This window comes from Lutra lutra, chromosome 3 (genome assembly GCF_902655055.1).
Source record: "Lutra lutra chromosome 3, mLutLut1.2, whole genome shotgun sequence".
Taxonomy (NCBI): domain Eukaryota; kingdom Metazoa; phylum Chordata; class Mammalia; order Carnivora; family Mustelidae; genus Lutra; species Lutra lutra.
The window spans coordinates 57,182,530-57,198,698 of record NC_062280.1 but is presented as its reverse complement, the minus strand read 5'-3'; the positions used below and the strand labels follow the sequence as shown (position 1 = coordinate 57,198,698).

General features: G+C 38.0%; 1 protein-coding gene across 6 annotated transcripts in view; it reads left to right on the top strand.

Annotated features, from left to right (window-relative positions):
• The window catches only part of WDSUB1 (WD repeat, sterile alpha motif and U-box domain containing 1), a 49,189-nt gene extending 33,264 nt beyond the window's left edge, over nt 1-15,925 (top strand). For 5 of the 6 annotated variants that reach the window (XM_047721873.1, XM_047721875.1, XM_047721872.1 and 2 more), the window contains one exon: nt 15,750-15,925. In XM_047721873.1, the coding sequence (XP_047577829.1) occupies nt 15,750-15,907 (158 nt within the window). In that variant the 3' untranslated portion in view covers nt 15,908-15,925. Of the gene's footprint in view, nt 1-8,416; nt 8,602-15,749 lie in introns of all 6 variants that reach the window. The other variant, XR_007125895.1, reaches the window with a different exon arrangement.
• Nucleotides 15,926-16,169: the final 244 nt, after the last annotated feature.

Genomic DNA, 16,169 nt, shown 5'->3' with positions numbered 1-16,169 from the left:
TTTGGAGAAATATCTATTTAAGTCCTTTACCATTTTTTTAATCTGTTTTTGTTGTTGTTGTTGAGATGTAGGAGTTCTTTATATATTCTGGATATTCCTTATCAGATATGATTTACAAGTATTTCTCCCATTCCACAGGTTGCCTTTTCACTCTGTTATAGGGCCTTTTGATACACAAAAGTTAATTCTGATGAAGTCCAATTTTTTTTTTAATTGCATGTGCTTTTGGGATCATATTCGTAGGATATCCTTAGCAAATCCAGTGTCATAAAGCATTCCCCCTATGTTTTCTTTTAAGTGTTATATTGTTTTAGTTTCTACATTTGGGTTTTTGTTCCATTTTGAGTTAATTTTTGTATCTCATGTACTTATCCTTTTGTATGCAGATATCCACTTTTCCAGCACCATTTGTTAATGAGACTGTTCTTCCACTATTGATGGTCTTGGCACCCTTGTTGAAAACACTGGGCTATATATTGGCTATATATTAATTCTGTATTCTCTTGGGCTGCATAGCTACCTTTATGCCATACCACCACTTTGGTTACTGTGGTTTCGTATATAGTAACTTTTGAAATCAGGAAATGGGAGCCTTCCAACTTTTTCTTTGAGATTGCTTGGTTCTTCAGGATCTCTTGCAATTCCATATGAATTGTAGGATAGATTTTTCTATTCCTTCAAAAAAAATGTCTTTTGCATTTTGAGAGGAATTGTGATGGGGATCACAGTTCCCATGGATTCTTTAATTGCTTAGGGTAGTATGGGAATTTTAACCATTGTCTTCCAGTCCATGACCACAGAATTTCCTTCCTTTGTGTCTTTAATTTCTTATAGCGATGTTCTGTAGTTTTCGACATACAAGTCTTTTATCTCCTTCCTTAAGTTTATGAGTAAGTCTTTAATTCTTTTTGATGCTGTTTGTAAATAGAATTTTCCTAATTTCCTTTTTGGATTCTTCATTGTCAGTGTATAGAACCACAGCTGATTTCTGTATGTTGATTTTGTATCTTGCCACTTTGCTGAATTGATTTTAGAACTTTTTTTTGTGGACTCTCTAGGGTTTGGCTTGCTGGATTTGATATGCTAATATTTTCAGTATTTTTATATCTGTGTTCATAAGAGATATAGGAGTTTTCTTTGTAGGAGAGTTTCCTAGTAGGAGATTTGAATTACGAATTCAAATATAGCTTTTAATAGGTTACTTCATCAAATTAGATTTCTGAGTATTCTCTCGGAGGTTTGCATTTTCTATTACTTTTAAGATATTCTTGTTGGCATTATTTTAGTGTATTTTGTGTTGAATTGTGTCATTTGTTTTAATCTTGATTCTCTTGTTTTTTGTTTATAATTGCATGGTATTTTTCTTTCAATCTACTTTACTTTTTTTTTCAAGATTTTATTTATCCATTTGACAGAGATCACAAGTAGGCAGAGAGGTAGGCAGAGAGAGAGGAAGAAGCAGGCTCCCCGCCGAGCAGAGAGGCCGATGCGGGGCTCAATCCCAGGACTCCAGGATATGACCTGACCCGAAGGCAGAGGCTTTAACCCACTGAGCCACCCAGGAGCCCCTCTTTCAGTCTTCTTTTAAAACAAACAGTATACATCTTGAATTTTCACATAATCTTTCACCAAGGGTAACGCATTTCCTAACTTTTAACATTATAGATGGATAAAAATGCTCTTCTGATTAAGTTTATCTAAATAGTTTATGATTCAATGTCTTTGGGGGTCTCGCTTCTCGCCTTAAGCACAGTTTGTGTGATTTATCCATGCTGTTTATCCAGCACAGTTTATTAATCTTTCTGTGTAAATATACTACACACGATCCATTCTATCATTATTGCCTGCTGTGAACTTTTATTCCTCTTCTTTGGTGAATACACATGTGCATTGTTATTGGGTATCTTCCAGAGATTAGATCTGTACAGCCTGTTACCCAGAGCTGTTTACCCAGAGTGGCTGAAGCAGTTCACACCCCTCCTGGAGTATGTAAGAATTCTAGTTGCTCCCTAGCCTTGTGTTTAGTACTGCCTGTGTCTTTCAAGATTCACATGCAGTTCTAAAAAAATAACGGATCCTGTACACTCTGCCCAGTTGTTCTGCTGCCAGCATTTTGCAAAATGATCCGCTACCACAACCAGGATATGGACACTGATGATTGCCCCAGTTCCATGCGTGTGTTGTTAAGTTCTACAGGTTTGTCCCCTTTGGAGGGTTGAGCACCAACCACCAGTCAAGACAGAACAGTTCCAAACCTACAGACCTTCATATCTGTCATCTGCCTGTTCTCTTCACACCCGCAGGCCTCATCTGCCCTCCATTTCTAAAAGTTGTCATTTCAAAGGTATTATATGAATGGAATCCTACAGTAAATAATATTTTGAGATTAGTTTTTTCCACAGAGTATAATCTAGGGAGAGTTCCCATCTTTTTATTTGTAGATTTCCCGTATTACTTTTAGAGGCATTCCCTGCAGAAAACATGCATTTAGTTGAAGTTGAATTTTTTAAAAAATCTGTCCTCAGGATGCCTGGCTGGCTCAGTTGGTAGAGCATTCTAGTCTTGATCTCAGAGTTGTGAGTTTGAACCCCACCTTGAATGTAAAGAGTAAATAGAGCTAAAAACTTTTTTTTTAACGATTTAATAGATTTGAACTGATTTCTGCATATTGTGATTGATCTTTCTGGGCTAATTCCTTCCTGCATGTTTCCATTTGATTTTGCTTTCTTCTAGCTCCTGTTTTCTCCTTTGCTGAATTTTTCTGATTTGATTACATGTCCTTTTTGGCTTTTTCTCCCCCTGATGTTTCAGAAGACCTCTGTACCTTGCATCTGTTAAACTACTGCCTTAGAAGCATTCTTACACAGTATTTGTATTCATTTATCCTTAAAAAAAAAAGCAGTATGTGCTTGGTGAGAAACAGCCAATAGGGAAATACAGATTTTGAAAATGTGGAGACTGGTTCTTATTCTGATATATCCTTCCAGATATTTTTCTAGTTATAATGTTATCCTATGACAAAAGGATATGATACAAACTTTAAAAATCAAATTTACCGGGGCGCCTGGGTGACTCAGTGGGTTAAGCCGCTGCCTTCGGCTCAGGTCATGATCTCAGGATCCTAGGATCGAGTCCCGCATCGAGCCTGCATCCCTCTCTCTCTCTGCCTGCCTCTCTGTCTACTTGTGATCTCTGTCTGTCAAATAAATAAAATCTTAAAAAAAAAAAAATCAAATTTACTTATCATATAGTATTTGTTAGTATGCTCTGAACTACTGCAGTCACAACTACAGAACAGTATTTCATGGTATGAATGTGCCATAAATTAACTCACACTTTGTTGATGGACATCTTTTTCCAAGTAATTCTGCAGAAGAAAATCCTCAGTCATGTAGTGTATACACAGGTACACTTATTTAGATATTCCAGTTGGATAAAATGTTAATGCTGGTAGGTACTGGCCTATTTTTAAATTTTTAGTTTGAATTATGCTCATCATTTAAAAAATCAGCTTACCCAATTTTTGCCCATTCAGACCACTAGATAAATTTTAGGATTTTGTTATACTACAAAAGAAAATGTAATTGATATTTTTTTTTCAAAGATTTTATTTGTTTGACAGATAGAGATCACAGGTAGGCAGAGAGGCAGGCAGAGAGAGAGAGAGAGGGGAGGAAGCAGGCTCCCTGCCGCGCAGAGAGCCCGATGCGGGGCTCGATCCCAGGACCCTGGGATCATGACCTGAGTCGAAGGCAGAGGCTTTAACCCACTGAGCCACCCAGGCGCCCTGTAATTGATATTTTGATTAAAATTACAGAAAACCAAAAAACAAACTTACTTTGGAGTTGGAGTGAGCAGTGGAAGTGAAAACTTTACATTAGTCAGGTATTCTATTTTATGGCTTTCAAGTCTGTTCTGAACATCTAAGTGTGTTAATTCATTTAGGTAGCTTTGTAAAAAAAAAAAATCAGTGTTCACACTTATAATTCATCATTTCAGAAGTGAAAAAAAAAACGAATCAACCCTACCTGACCATTTTGCTTTTTCTCTAAAGTCTTTACAGTGTTTTATCTCAATTATGTAGAGAGAACATACTCTGGCATCTGTTGTAGAAGTATATAATGTCAGTTTAAATCTGATTTTTTTTGTTGCAAAGTTTTCCCTTGATAGTATTTTTAATTCTTGTCCGGGGTGCATAGCACTTCTTGAATGGAATTCTGTGCCTTTTATCAATTTTGGAAACTTTCAGCCATTCTCATTCTATATACCTTATCTCTTCAGCCCTTCTAGGTAATTTTCTCAGACCTACCTCCCAGTCCTCTGTTATGCATTGTCTCAACCGTGTTTCACCTTTTTGTTAACATTGCTTCAAAATTTGAATGTCAGTAGTTTTTCATTTCTGGAAATCTGATTTAGCCTGTAGTTTAAAGGCACAGATTCTGGACCAGCCTGCTCAGGTTTCAATCCCGGCTTGGTCACTCCAAGGTAACATGAGATAGGGAGTTATTCAGGCCATCCATCAGTTTCTTCGTAAGATTGTTGTGCAGGTTAAATTAATTAATATAGGTAACAGTGCTTTGGAACACTAATTGTAAGTTCATTCTCATTTTAGAAATATTCAGAGGTTGTATCAGTGTTCACTTTCTGGGGTTTGTGCAGTCCTGCATCTGCTCTTTGTTGTCTGAGTATTTACCTTCAGTCAGGTTTTTTGTTTGTTTTTAAGTTTTTATTTGACAGAGATCTCAAGTAGGTGGAGAGGCAGGCAGAGAGAGAGGAGGAAGCAGGCTCCCTGCTGAGCAGAGAGCCCTATGCAGGGTTCGATCCCAGGACCCTGGGATCATGACCTGAGCCGAAGGCAGAGGCTTTAACCCACTGAGCCACCCAGGCGCCCCAAGTTTTTTTTTTTTTTTAAGATTTATTTATTTGATGGAGGAGCAGAGAGCCCCACGTGGAACTCAATCCTAGGACCCCGGGATCATGACCTGAGCTGAAGGCAGATGCTTAACTAACTGAGCCACCCAGGTGCCCCCGACTCAGTCAGGTAGTACCTGTGGAGCTTCCTTACCTATGCAGGAAGAGGGCATATACTCCAGAGAGGTGCTAGGCTTGCTTTGCCCATTTTCCAGGACAACAGGGGGACTGAGCAAGCTTTTTTCTTCAACAAAGATAAAATAAATTCAGAGCCCAGGCCAGTGAGCTTCTATTTTCCACCTGAACCTTTCATAAGGGTGAAGCCACTTGAACCTGGAAGTCAGATATACATGTAAAAAGATGTTTCTTTTAGTCACATATCTAAGTATAATATAGCAAGATATTTGGGGGTTTAATTGGCTTGACTACCAGAAATGGAAGTCTAAGAAACAAATCTTATAATAGGTATCATTTCTTTGGTGTTTTACCAAAGAAATGAACCTGTGCACCAGAGTATATTAAATTACTAAATATTGTTTACTTCCTAGAACTACCTGCTGGTACAGTTCTTGATTTATGCACTCAGTATCTTGGGTTATAGCAAAAGTCAAATGGTACTGTTTGGATAAAAAAATTTTATGGAAGGATTTAAAACCAAGTCAATTTTAAAAAGTAGTAAAAACAAGCAAACTTGTAAAAAATTGTCATTTTTCTCCCCTAGCCACACCTTTGATTTAAATAAGCTAACTCTAGTTGTAGTAAATTTCATGCTTGAAATTTTCAAGGAGCCAGGAGTGTCATTTTTATTATTAGTTATTATTAGTTATAATAATGCTTTGTGCCCTTTCATTTATACATGAAAGACTGTGTATGTGGAGATGGGGAAGGGTCTTTACTTTGGAGCTCTAATAATCCCTCTTACTGCTCTGAAAGGCGATTTAGTAGAACAGCGTGAAACCATATATATCATTAGCGATGCTTTAGATCCAATCCAAATTCCTGCTTTTCCTGTTTGTTACCAGCAGAAAACTGTTGGTTAAAGAATCACTATTTTATAATACCATGAAAAGCTGATATTGAAGTACATGTAAAATATGGCCAGTGTAACTGACTTTGGTATAGTAGGAAACCTGCCTGTACCTCCATAGACTGATTTGACATTTTATTCACTACCACCACCCAAGAAACCAACAATCCGCAAGCAAGGAAGGAAAAATTATTCACTTGTGGGAATTCAGTTAAAGATGATAAGATGCTCTAATAGTATGGTAAAAGGGAGAGTAGAGAATATGAAAAGCCTATTTGAAGTTTTGAGTATTTTCTTGGTCTCTTTTTAAAAAGATTTTACTTATTTGAGAGAGTGAGTACAAGAGGGACAAGCAGACTCTGCACTGAGCAGGGAGCCCAACGTGGGGTTCAGTCTCAGGACCCTGGGATTATGACCTGTGCTGAAGGCAGACAACCAGCTGAGCCGCCCAGGAGCCGTTCTTGGTCTCTTTTTAGATGATACTAGGATAAAGGTAATTAGCAGATCAAAAATACCTCTCTAAGCATTAAAATTGATGAAACCACCTCCTATAGTGAAAGTTTATTTATGTGATATATAAAAAAGAATGATAAATATTTTACCAGTTTATTGTTCCATAATTCTGTAGTTTGGTTTTATCCTCCATAAAGAGAAAAAAGATTTGAGATTAGCTAACAAAGCACAATACAACCTAAAGGATTCAGGAAGGCTAGAAATAAAAGGATAGGCAAAAATGACACAATTGCAAGTAAAAATGAAGAAGGGGGTTATATACATGTCTGTAAAAATAGAATTCAGACCAAAAAAATTTTTTAAGACACAGGAAAATTCTATGTAACACTGAAGACCACAGTTTTCAGGGAAGGTGGCTGTTACTAGCTGTGCAGTCTCAGACACTTCAAAAGCACAGTAATACGCTTGATCATCTCTCTCAGTCTAAAATAGATCTGTGTACCAAACCCTGAACATTTAAAATAGAAATTACATGTTTTTAACAGATATGGGACATTCATAAATTTTAAGCAACAGACACTACCAGAACTAACACAAAAACTGGGCCCCTTTCACCTGGAAGGTAAAAAGTATTCTATTAGATATATCTAGCCTGGTGGCAAATGTATTAACTGTTACTGAATTCTTAATATCCCACATAGTAATAATATTAACATGGACATTATCATTAATGGGCCAGTGTGATGGTAATATAAGATTAAGGTTCATTATACTCAACTTTTTATAAAATAAAAATTGAGTATATTTTCCTACTCGCTATTCTTACAATTCAACAGTAAAACCAATTAAAAAATAGACCTTTCTCCATAAGAAATATACAAATGCCCAATAAGCACTGAAAAGATGTACAGTATCATCACGGAAATTAAAATCGAAACCACATTGAGATACCACTTGATACCTACTAGGAAGACTACAATCTAACATGTGTTAGAAGGATTTGCAGAAACATTGCGAGTGGCAATGTGAAATGGTACAGCTGCTGTTGAAAATAGTTACCATGTGGTGTAGCAATTGTACTCTTAGATATATATCCAAAAAGTTGTACATCAATGCTCAAAGTAGTCTTATTGCTAAGAGCCAGAAAGTGGAAATAACCCAAATGTCCCACCACTGAATGAATAAAATGTGGTATACCCATACAATGGAATGTTAAGCAGCTATAAGAAGGAACAAATACTTGCACATGCTATGTGGATGAACCTTGGAAATGTTCTGCTAAGTGCAAGAAGCCAGACACCAAAGGCCACATAGTGTATGATTCTATTTACAGGAAGTGTCCAGAACAGGCAGATGTAGAAACAAAGTAGATTTGTGGTTGCCAGGAGAGGGGAGAGTGAATGCTCTGGGGTACAGGGTTTCTTTATGGAGTAATAAAAATGTTTCAAAGTTGGTATAATTCAGAGTTGTACAACCATCACCATTAAGAATCTGAATTGTAGGGGCGCCTGGGTGGCTCAGTGGGTTAAAGCCTCTGCCTTTGGCTTAAGTCATGATCCCAGGGTACTGGGATCAAGCCCCACATCAGGCTCTCTGCTCAGTGGGGAGCCTGCTTCCTCCTCTCTCTGCCTACTTGTCATCTTTGTCTGTCAAATAAATAAAAATTTTTAAAAATCCTAAAAAAATCTGAATTGTATACTAAAAAGGGTAGATTTTATGTCAACTGTATCTCAAAAGAGAAAGGCACTAATTGTATCTGCAGAAATCATCTATCATCTCTAGGACTCCAGGGAACAAAAGGAAGTTATCAGAACCTCCCATGTACCAGAATTTAGGTCTTTAAGAAGGGGTAGCTTCCGGCTGGTCTTTCTAAAGTGGGGGAAGGATAAGACAAATTTGGGCAGTACCTTCAAGGAAGCAAAGCAAAAAATCTGCAGAGTATAATCAGCCTCCCCTGCCAGATGAAGGGCCATGGCTAGGCACAACACTGGTAGAAGAGTCTTCACTGTTTTTTCCTTCTTCTAGAGGAATCCAATTGCAAGATCTAACAAGGAGCCAGCTGTAAAGCAGAAAAGTGGTTTGCCTTATCCTGGCTCCAGCATGTGGAGTCCTCTGTATCATGCATGAACTTAGAGCTGAGAGACAATAGCTTAATAAGTCCAATCAGCATTTAGCAAGTCAAATCAAAGAGGAATCAATAGCCCTCATGTGTAAGTGTGTACGTAAACAAAAGCAATTAAAAGTGTAACATTGCCACAACATGGGACTGAGAGGGTATTATGCTAAGACAGAGAAGAACAAGTGCCGTATGATTTCACTTCTATGTGGAATTAAAAATGAACAAGAAGGAGAACAGACCCACAAATATAGAGAATAAACTGATGGTTGCCAAAAGGGAAGGGGGTAAGGGAATGGGAAAATGGGTGGGGGGGGAGGACGTAGGCTTCTACTTGTGGAATAAGTAAGGGGGACAAAAGGTACAGCATAGGAAATATAGTCAAGGATACGGTAATAGCTTTGTATGGTGACAGATGGTAGCTACACACTTGTGAGTATAGCATAATACACAGACTTACCAAATCACTGTGTTGCACACCTAAAACTAACATTGTGTGCCAACTTCAATTTAAAAAAAGAATGTACAAGGGCACCTGGGTGGCTCAGTTATTAAGCGTCTGCCTTTGGCTCAGGTCATGATCTCAGGGTCCTGGAATTGAGCCCCACATAGGGCTCCTGGTTCAGTGGGGAGCCTGCTTCTCCCTTCCGCACTTCCCCTGCTTGTGTTCCCTCGCTGTCAAATAAATTAAATCTTTAAAAAAAAAAAAATGTACAACAGAGGACTTAATGTACAAGGTAGTTATGAAGAAAACTATAGAACATCCCTGCAAAGTAAATTTAGAACAAATGGAGAACATACCATGATGACAAGAAGATACAATGTCAACAAGATGTCACTCTTTCCTAGTGATATAGAAGATGATGATTAGCTTCCACTGGAAAGGCCACACAACAAATAACCTAGAAAATAGGGGTCCCTGGGTGGTTCAGTGGTTAAGCATCTGCCTTTGGCTCAGATCATGATCCCACGGTCCTGGGATCAAGCCCCACATTGGGCTCCCTGATCAGCAGGAAGCCTGCTTCTCCCTCTCCTACTCCCCCTGCTTGTGTTCCCTCTCTTGCTGTGTCTCTGTCAAATATTTTAAAAAGAGGAGTGTCACTAACCTTATCAAATAATAGAACATGTTTTCAGCCTTCATAAATAACACAAAATGGCACATGAATGGAAAAAAAATTTTTTTAAACCCAGAAATTGATCCAAGTGCATTTGGAAATTTAGTGAATGGTAAAAATGGCATATGTTAAATCAGTGGTAACAATAAATATTTAAAAAGTGGTATTCTCACAACTAAATAGCCATATGGGAAAGGGTAACACTGGCTTCATCTCTTACACTGCACATCTAACTTTCAAATGGATTAGAGATGTAAACATTAAAAAAAAGTCCCAGAAGAAAATATAAATTCCTTGATAATATGGAAATTATTTTCCTAATTACTTCCTAACCTGGACTCAAAATCCAAGGGAAAGGTGTGGAAAACTAATGAAGTGTTTATATTCCAAAGATATTAAAAATATTCAAAGAATACCAATCCTCAAATGTACAAAAACTAGAAGAGGGACTACTTCCAAACTCATTTTACAAAAGCAGCATTACCCTGGTAGTAAAACCATATAAGAACACTACAAGAAAATTATGGACCAGTATCCCTAATGAACACAGATGTAAAATTCCTCAGTTTTAGCAAACCAAATTCAATACATTAAAAGGATTACACACAGTGATCAAATGGGATTTATTCCAAGGTTTCAAGGATGGTTCAACCTTTGTAAATCAACATGATACACATTAACAAAAGGAAGGATAAAAATCCTATCTCAATTGATGCACAAAAAACCATTGACAAAATTCAACATCTATTTGTGATAAAAGTGCTCAACAAAATGGGTATAGAGGTAATGTACCTCAACATAATAAAGGCCATATATGACAAGCACGCAGCTAACATCAGTGTCAGCAGTGAGAAGCTGACGTCTTTTCCAGTAAGATCAGGAACAAGCAAGAGGGCCTACTTTCCTCACTTTTACTTAACATAGTATTGAAAATTCTAGCCTGAGAAGTTAGGCAAAATAAAATAAAATGCACCCAACTTGGAAAGGAAGTGGTAAAACTATATTTGTAGATGACATGTTTTTATATGTGGAAAACTGTAGACTCCACAAAAAACCTGTTAGAACTAATCAACAAATTCAGCAAAGTTGCAAGATATAAAGTTAATACACAGGAATTTGTTGTATTTCTGTATACTAGTAACAAGCTCTCAGAGAAATTAATACTCCCATTTACAAATGCATCACAAAGAATAAAATACCTAGGAATAAACTTAACCAAGGAGGTTAAAAAAAAAAAAAGCCTGTACACTGAAAACTGGAATATATTAAGAAACTGAAGAATATACAAAGAAATGGAAAGACATGGATTGAAAGAATGTTAAAATATCCATTCTACCCAAAGCATTCTACAGATTCAGTGAAATCCCTGTCAAAATCCCAATGGCATTTTTCACAAAAAAAATGGAGCAGATGTGTATGGAATCACAGAAGATCCTGAATAGCCAAAGCAATCTTAACAAAAAAAGCTGGAGACCTCACAATTCCTGATTTCAAACTACATTACAGAGCTATAATATTAAAAGAGTATGGTATGGGCATAAAAACAGATACAAACAGAATAGAGTGCCCGGAAATATATCCACACATATATGATAACAAAGGAACCAGGAATACACAATAGGGAAAGGCCTCGTCAGTAAATGGTGCTGGGAAAACAGCAACCATGTGCAAAACAATGAATGGGACCACTATCTTACACCATCTACAAAAATTAACTCAGAATGGATTAGAGACATGTAGGACACAAAACCAAAAAACTCCTATGAGAGAGGCACCTGGGTGGCTCAGTCGGTTAAGTATCTGCCTCTGGCTCAGGTCATGATCTCAGGGTCCTGGGATCAAGCCGCACATTGGACTACCTGCTCAGCGGGGAGTCTGCTTCTCTCTTTGACCTTCCCCCTTCTCATTCTCTGTCTCTAATAGATAAATGCAATCCTTAAAAAAAAACTCCTAGGAGAAAACATAGTTGGTAAGCCTCTTGATATCTGTCTTGTGCAATTATTTTTTTGATGTAACAACAAAAGCAAAAGCAAAAATAAGTGTGACTAGGGGCGCCTGGGTGGCTCAGTTGGTTAAGCAACTGCCTTCAGCTCGGTTCATGATCCTGGAGTCTGGGACCGAGTCCCGCATCGGGCTCCCTGCTTGGCAGGGAGTCTGCTTCTCCCGCTGACCTCTCTCATGTTCTCTCGCTCTCAAATAAATAAATAAATAAATCTTAAAAAAAAAAAAAAGGCGTGACTACATCAAACTAAAGAGCTTACGCACAGCAAAAGAAACCGTCAGCAAAGTGAAAAGGCAGCTTATGAAATGGGAGAGTATTTGCAAATCACATATCGGATAAGGGTTAATGTCCAAATTATATAAAGAACTCCAACTCAATAGAAAAAAAAGAAAAAAGATGGGCAGAGGATGTGAATGTACATTTTTCCAAAGATGACATACAGATGTATGTATGTCAACGATCATCAGGGGACCACCAAACCACAATGAGCCGTCACCTCGTAACTGTTAGAAATGGTTATTATATATATATAAAAAGTGTTGGTGACAATGTGGAGAAAAGGGAACCCTTTGTGCTGTTTGGGAGGAATTTAAAATAGTGCAACCCTATGGCAAACAATATGGAGCTTCCTCAAATTAAAAATAGAACTACCTTGTGATCCAGCAATTCCACTTCTGGGTATTTTTTCAGAGGAAGCAAAATCACTAACTTGGAAAGATATCTGTAGCCCCACATTCATTGCCAGTATTTATAATAGCCCAGACACAGTAACCACCCTGTCCATTAGTGGATGAGTGCAGAAAGAGAATGTATATATGCGCAATGGAATATAATTGAGCCTTAAAAAAAAAAAAGAAATCCTGACATTTGTGCCATCGTGGCTAGACCTTGAGGACATTGTGCTACATAAAATAAGTCAGAAATAGAGAAATACCCTATGATCTCATTCACATGTAGAATCTAAGACAAAACACAGAATTCATTGATACAGAGAACAGATGGGTGGTTGCCAGAGGCAGGGATGGGGGAATGGTCAAAGTGTGCAGGTAGTCAATAAAAACTTCCAGTTAGGGACACCTGGGTGGCTCAGTTGGTTAAGCAGCTGCCTTCGGCTCAGGTCATGATCCCAGCGTCCTGGGATCGAGTCCCACATCAGGCTCCTTGCTCGGCAGGGAGCCTGCTTCTCCCTCTGCCTCTGCCTGCCTCTCTGTCTGCCTGTGCTTGCTCACTCTCTCTCCCTCTGTCTCTGACAAATAAATTTAAAAAAAAAATCTTTAAAAAAACTTCCAGTTATGCAATTAGTCCAATTGATACAATGTTCAGCATGGTGACTATAGCAATAACATATATTAGAAAGTTGCTAAGGGATTTAATTGAAATCTAGTTGACCCAATTAGTTTGAGGCATACACACAGTGATTCAGCAAGTCTATACACGATGCCCCACTCACCACAAACATTGCCAGCCTCCGTCTCTGTATGATGCCACTACAAGTCATGGATTGCATTCCCACTGCTGTGCCTTTCATCTCCATGACTCATTGCATATGTGGAAGCCTTTATCTCCCTCTCCCTTTCCCTCTTAAAGAAATCTTACAAGTCTCCCATCACAAGAAAAAGGAAAAATTCGTAATTATGTGTGGTGATGCATGTTTATGAGAGCTATTGTGATTTCACAATATAGCGAAGACTTATGTTGTGCATCTGAAACCGGTATGTCAATTACATCTGTTTGTTTGAAAAGGAAAAAAATCTAAGTAAAGCCTAATAGAAAAATGGCCCCAAAATAGTTAACAGTTCACAGGAAAAAAGAAAAGCAATTGGCTCTTAAGCACATAAAAAGAAATGTCCTATCTTCCTCCAAATAAAGCTACCTGATCTACTGTAGCATTGTTTATGAGAGACTGATAAAAATCCAGTTTGACAACATATTCTCTTGGTGAAGCTATTCGGGAAAACACTCATCAATATGAATAGCAGGAATAAAAATGGTAGAATTCCGGGGCACCTGGGTGGCTCAGTCGTTAGGCATCTGCCTTCGGCTCAGGTCATGATCCCGGGGTCCTGAGATCGAGCCCCACATTGGGCTCCCTGGTCGGCGGGAAGCCTGCTTCTACCTCTCCCACTCCCCCTGCTTTGTTCCCTCTCTCTCTGTGTCTCTGTCAAATAAATAAAATCTTAAAAAAAAAAAAAAAAGAGGGCGCCTTGGTGGCTCAGTGGGTTAAGCCGCTGCCTTCGGCTCAGGTCATGATTCCAGGGTTCTAGGATCGAGTCCCGCATTGGTCTCTCTGCTCAGCAGGGAGCCTGCTTCCCTTCCTCTCTCTCTGCCTGCCTCTCCGCCTACTTGTCATCTCTGTCAAATTAAAAAAAAAAAAAAAAATGGTAGAATTCTTATGGAAGTATTGGCATATCTAGCAAAATTATATACTTTTTTAAGATTTTATTTACTTGACAGAGATCACAAGTAGGCAGAGAGGCAGGCAGAGCTGAGAGCCTGACACGGGGCTCGATCCCAGGACCCTAGGATCATGACCTGAGCTGAAGGCAGAGGCTTTAACCCACTGAGCCACCCAGGCACCCCAAAATTATATACTCTTTAATGCAGCAATCCTGCTTCTGAAATCTCCCCCCAAATAAGACTGTCCATTGCAACATCATTTGTAAAAGGCAAAGATGGGAAACCGAGATGTCCATCAGTACATCTGTACAGTGGACCACCAAGGGGGAATAAAAAGGCAAAGGGTATAGTTAAAGCAGGTGCAAAATAGTGTACATATGCTAGCTCTCCTGTAAGAATGTGTATGCATTGTGTTTACACATGCTTATATTTCCAAGAAGAAACAAAAGGATAAAAATATACATTGGTTACCTGTTTGGGATGAGAACAGACTCCTCTGAATGTACCTGTTTTACAGTTTTTACTTTGCAGTCACTTAAATGTTTTACAGAATTAAATCATGCAAAACAAACCGGCCTAAAAATTGAGAGGATAAAAAAGGGAAGCAAATTAACACAATTATATGTCAAGTTGATAACATAACCAAATGGAAGAATATTTTTTTTTTCCAAGTGATTTTCATCAAACACAGTATTTCAGTTAGAAAACCCTAGTGGGGGCGCCTGGGTGGCTCAGTGGGTTAAGCCGCTGCCTTCGGCTCAGGTCATGATCTCAGGGTCCTGGGATCGAGCCCCACATCGGGCTCTCTGCTCAGCAAGAAGCCTGCTTCCCTCTCTCTCTCTCTGCCTGCCTCTCCGTCTACTTGTGATCTCTCTCTGTCAAATAAATAAATAAAATCTTTAAAAAAAAAAAAAAAAAAGAAAAAAAGAAAACCCTAGTGGATCTATTCTTGTTGACACAAAGAGCCAGAAAGAAACCTTAAGTTTCTTTCACAGTCTATGTTAGTCATATATTGACACTGTTAGTTTGAAATTGTTGTATGCTTGTAAATTAAAGCAAATAAATGTGCAAATGTAACCAGGAACTAAGATTTTTCAGTTTAAAGAGAAAGAGCTAAGAGTAAGAAAATAAAGCAAAAACTCATCTTTATATGTGCAGAGGCGAAGATTTTTGCACAAACGTGTATAACAAACCTCAGCCCTTGGCATTTTTAAAAAAAAATCATATATCTCTTTATTATCAAGTCCTTAGTGGGATAAGTTCTATAATCTCTTGGTATCCATTTCCCTGAGTTTTCAGTATGTCAGAAAGTTTGGCTGAGGTATTCCTAAGGCTCTTCTCGTTAGCGATCTTACTTTTCACACACAGCTGACAGCTCTAAGGCAGTTTGTCTTCACAACCGCTCTCCTCTACCTGGCTCTTTTCCTTTCTTCTTTTCTGCTACACCTAAATTTTGGACACAGAATTTAGCTGTAGTTTTTATGTTCAAAATTATCAGTAAAATACGGACACTGTTGCAGGTAATTTGTGCAATCTCGATGCATCTTCTAGGGCAGAATTTAAGGTGTGGTGGCAAAAGTATTTTAGGAGTAGTGATACAAGATTACCACTTAAATCACAATAACGGCCTTGGCACTTGAAGTCGGTATATTCAACTCCTTTTTGCTAATCTGAACCTCCCTTTCCTACACTGCAAATAATTTGTGTGGGTTTTTTTTTTTTTTTTAGATGGCTATTCATATGAAAAGGAAGCAATGGAAAATTGGATCAGCAAAAAGAAACGTACAAGTCCCATGACGAATCTTGTTCTTCCTTCAGTGGTACTGACACCAAACAGGACTTTGAAAATGGCCATCAGCCGATGGCTAGAGACACATCAAAAATAAAATTATTTATACTGTTTATATTCTTCAGTGATCTCGTTTGAATGATTGAAAGGTAAATACTAATCAGATATTATTAAAAGCAAAACAGGAAGAGAGTGAATTTAGTTACCTATAAAAACTTTTTCTTTAAATCGCATGAATAACATATCTGACTTCTTATTTTTACTATAAAAGCCTTTTTGTATTAGTGAAAGAAATCTTAACCTGTAGGAAAATAAAGTTTCACTCTGACTTAAAATTGCAGTGCTCAAATTTATTCTTG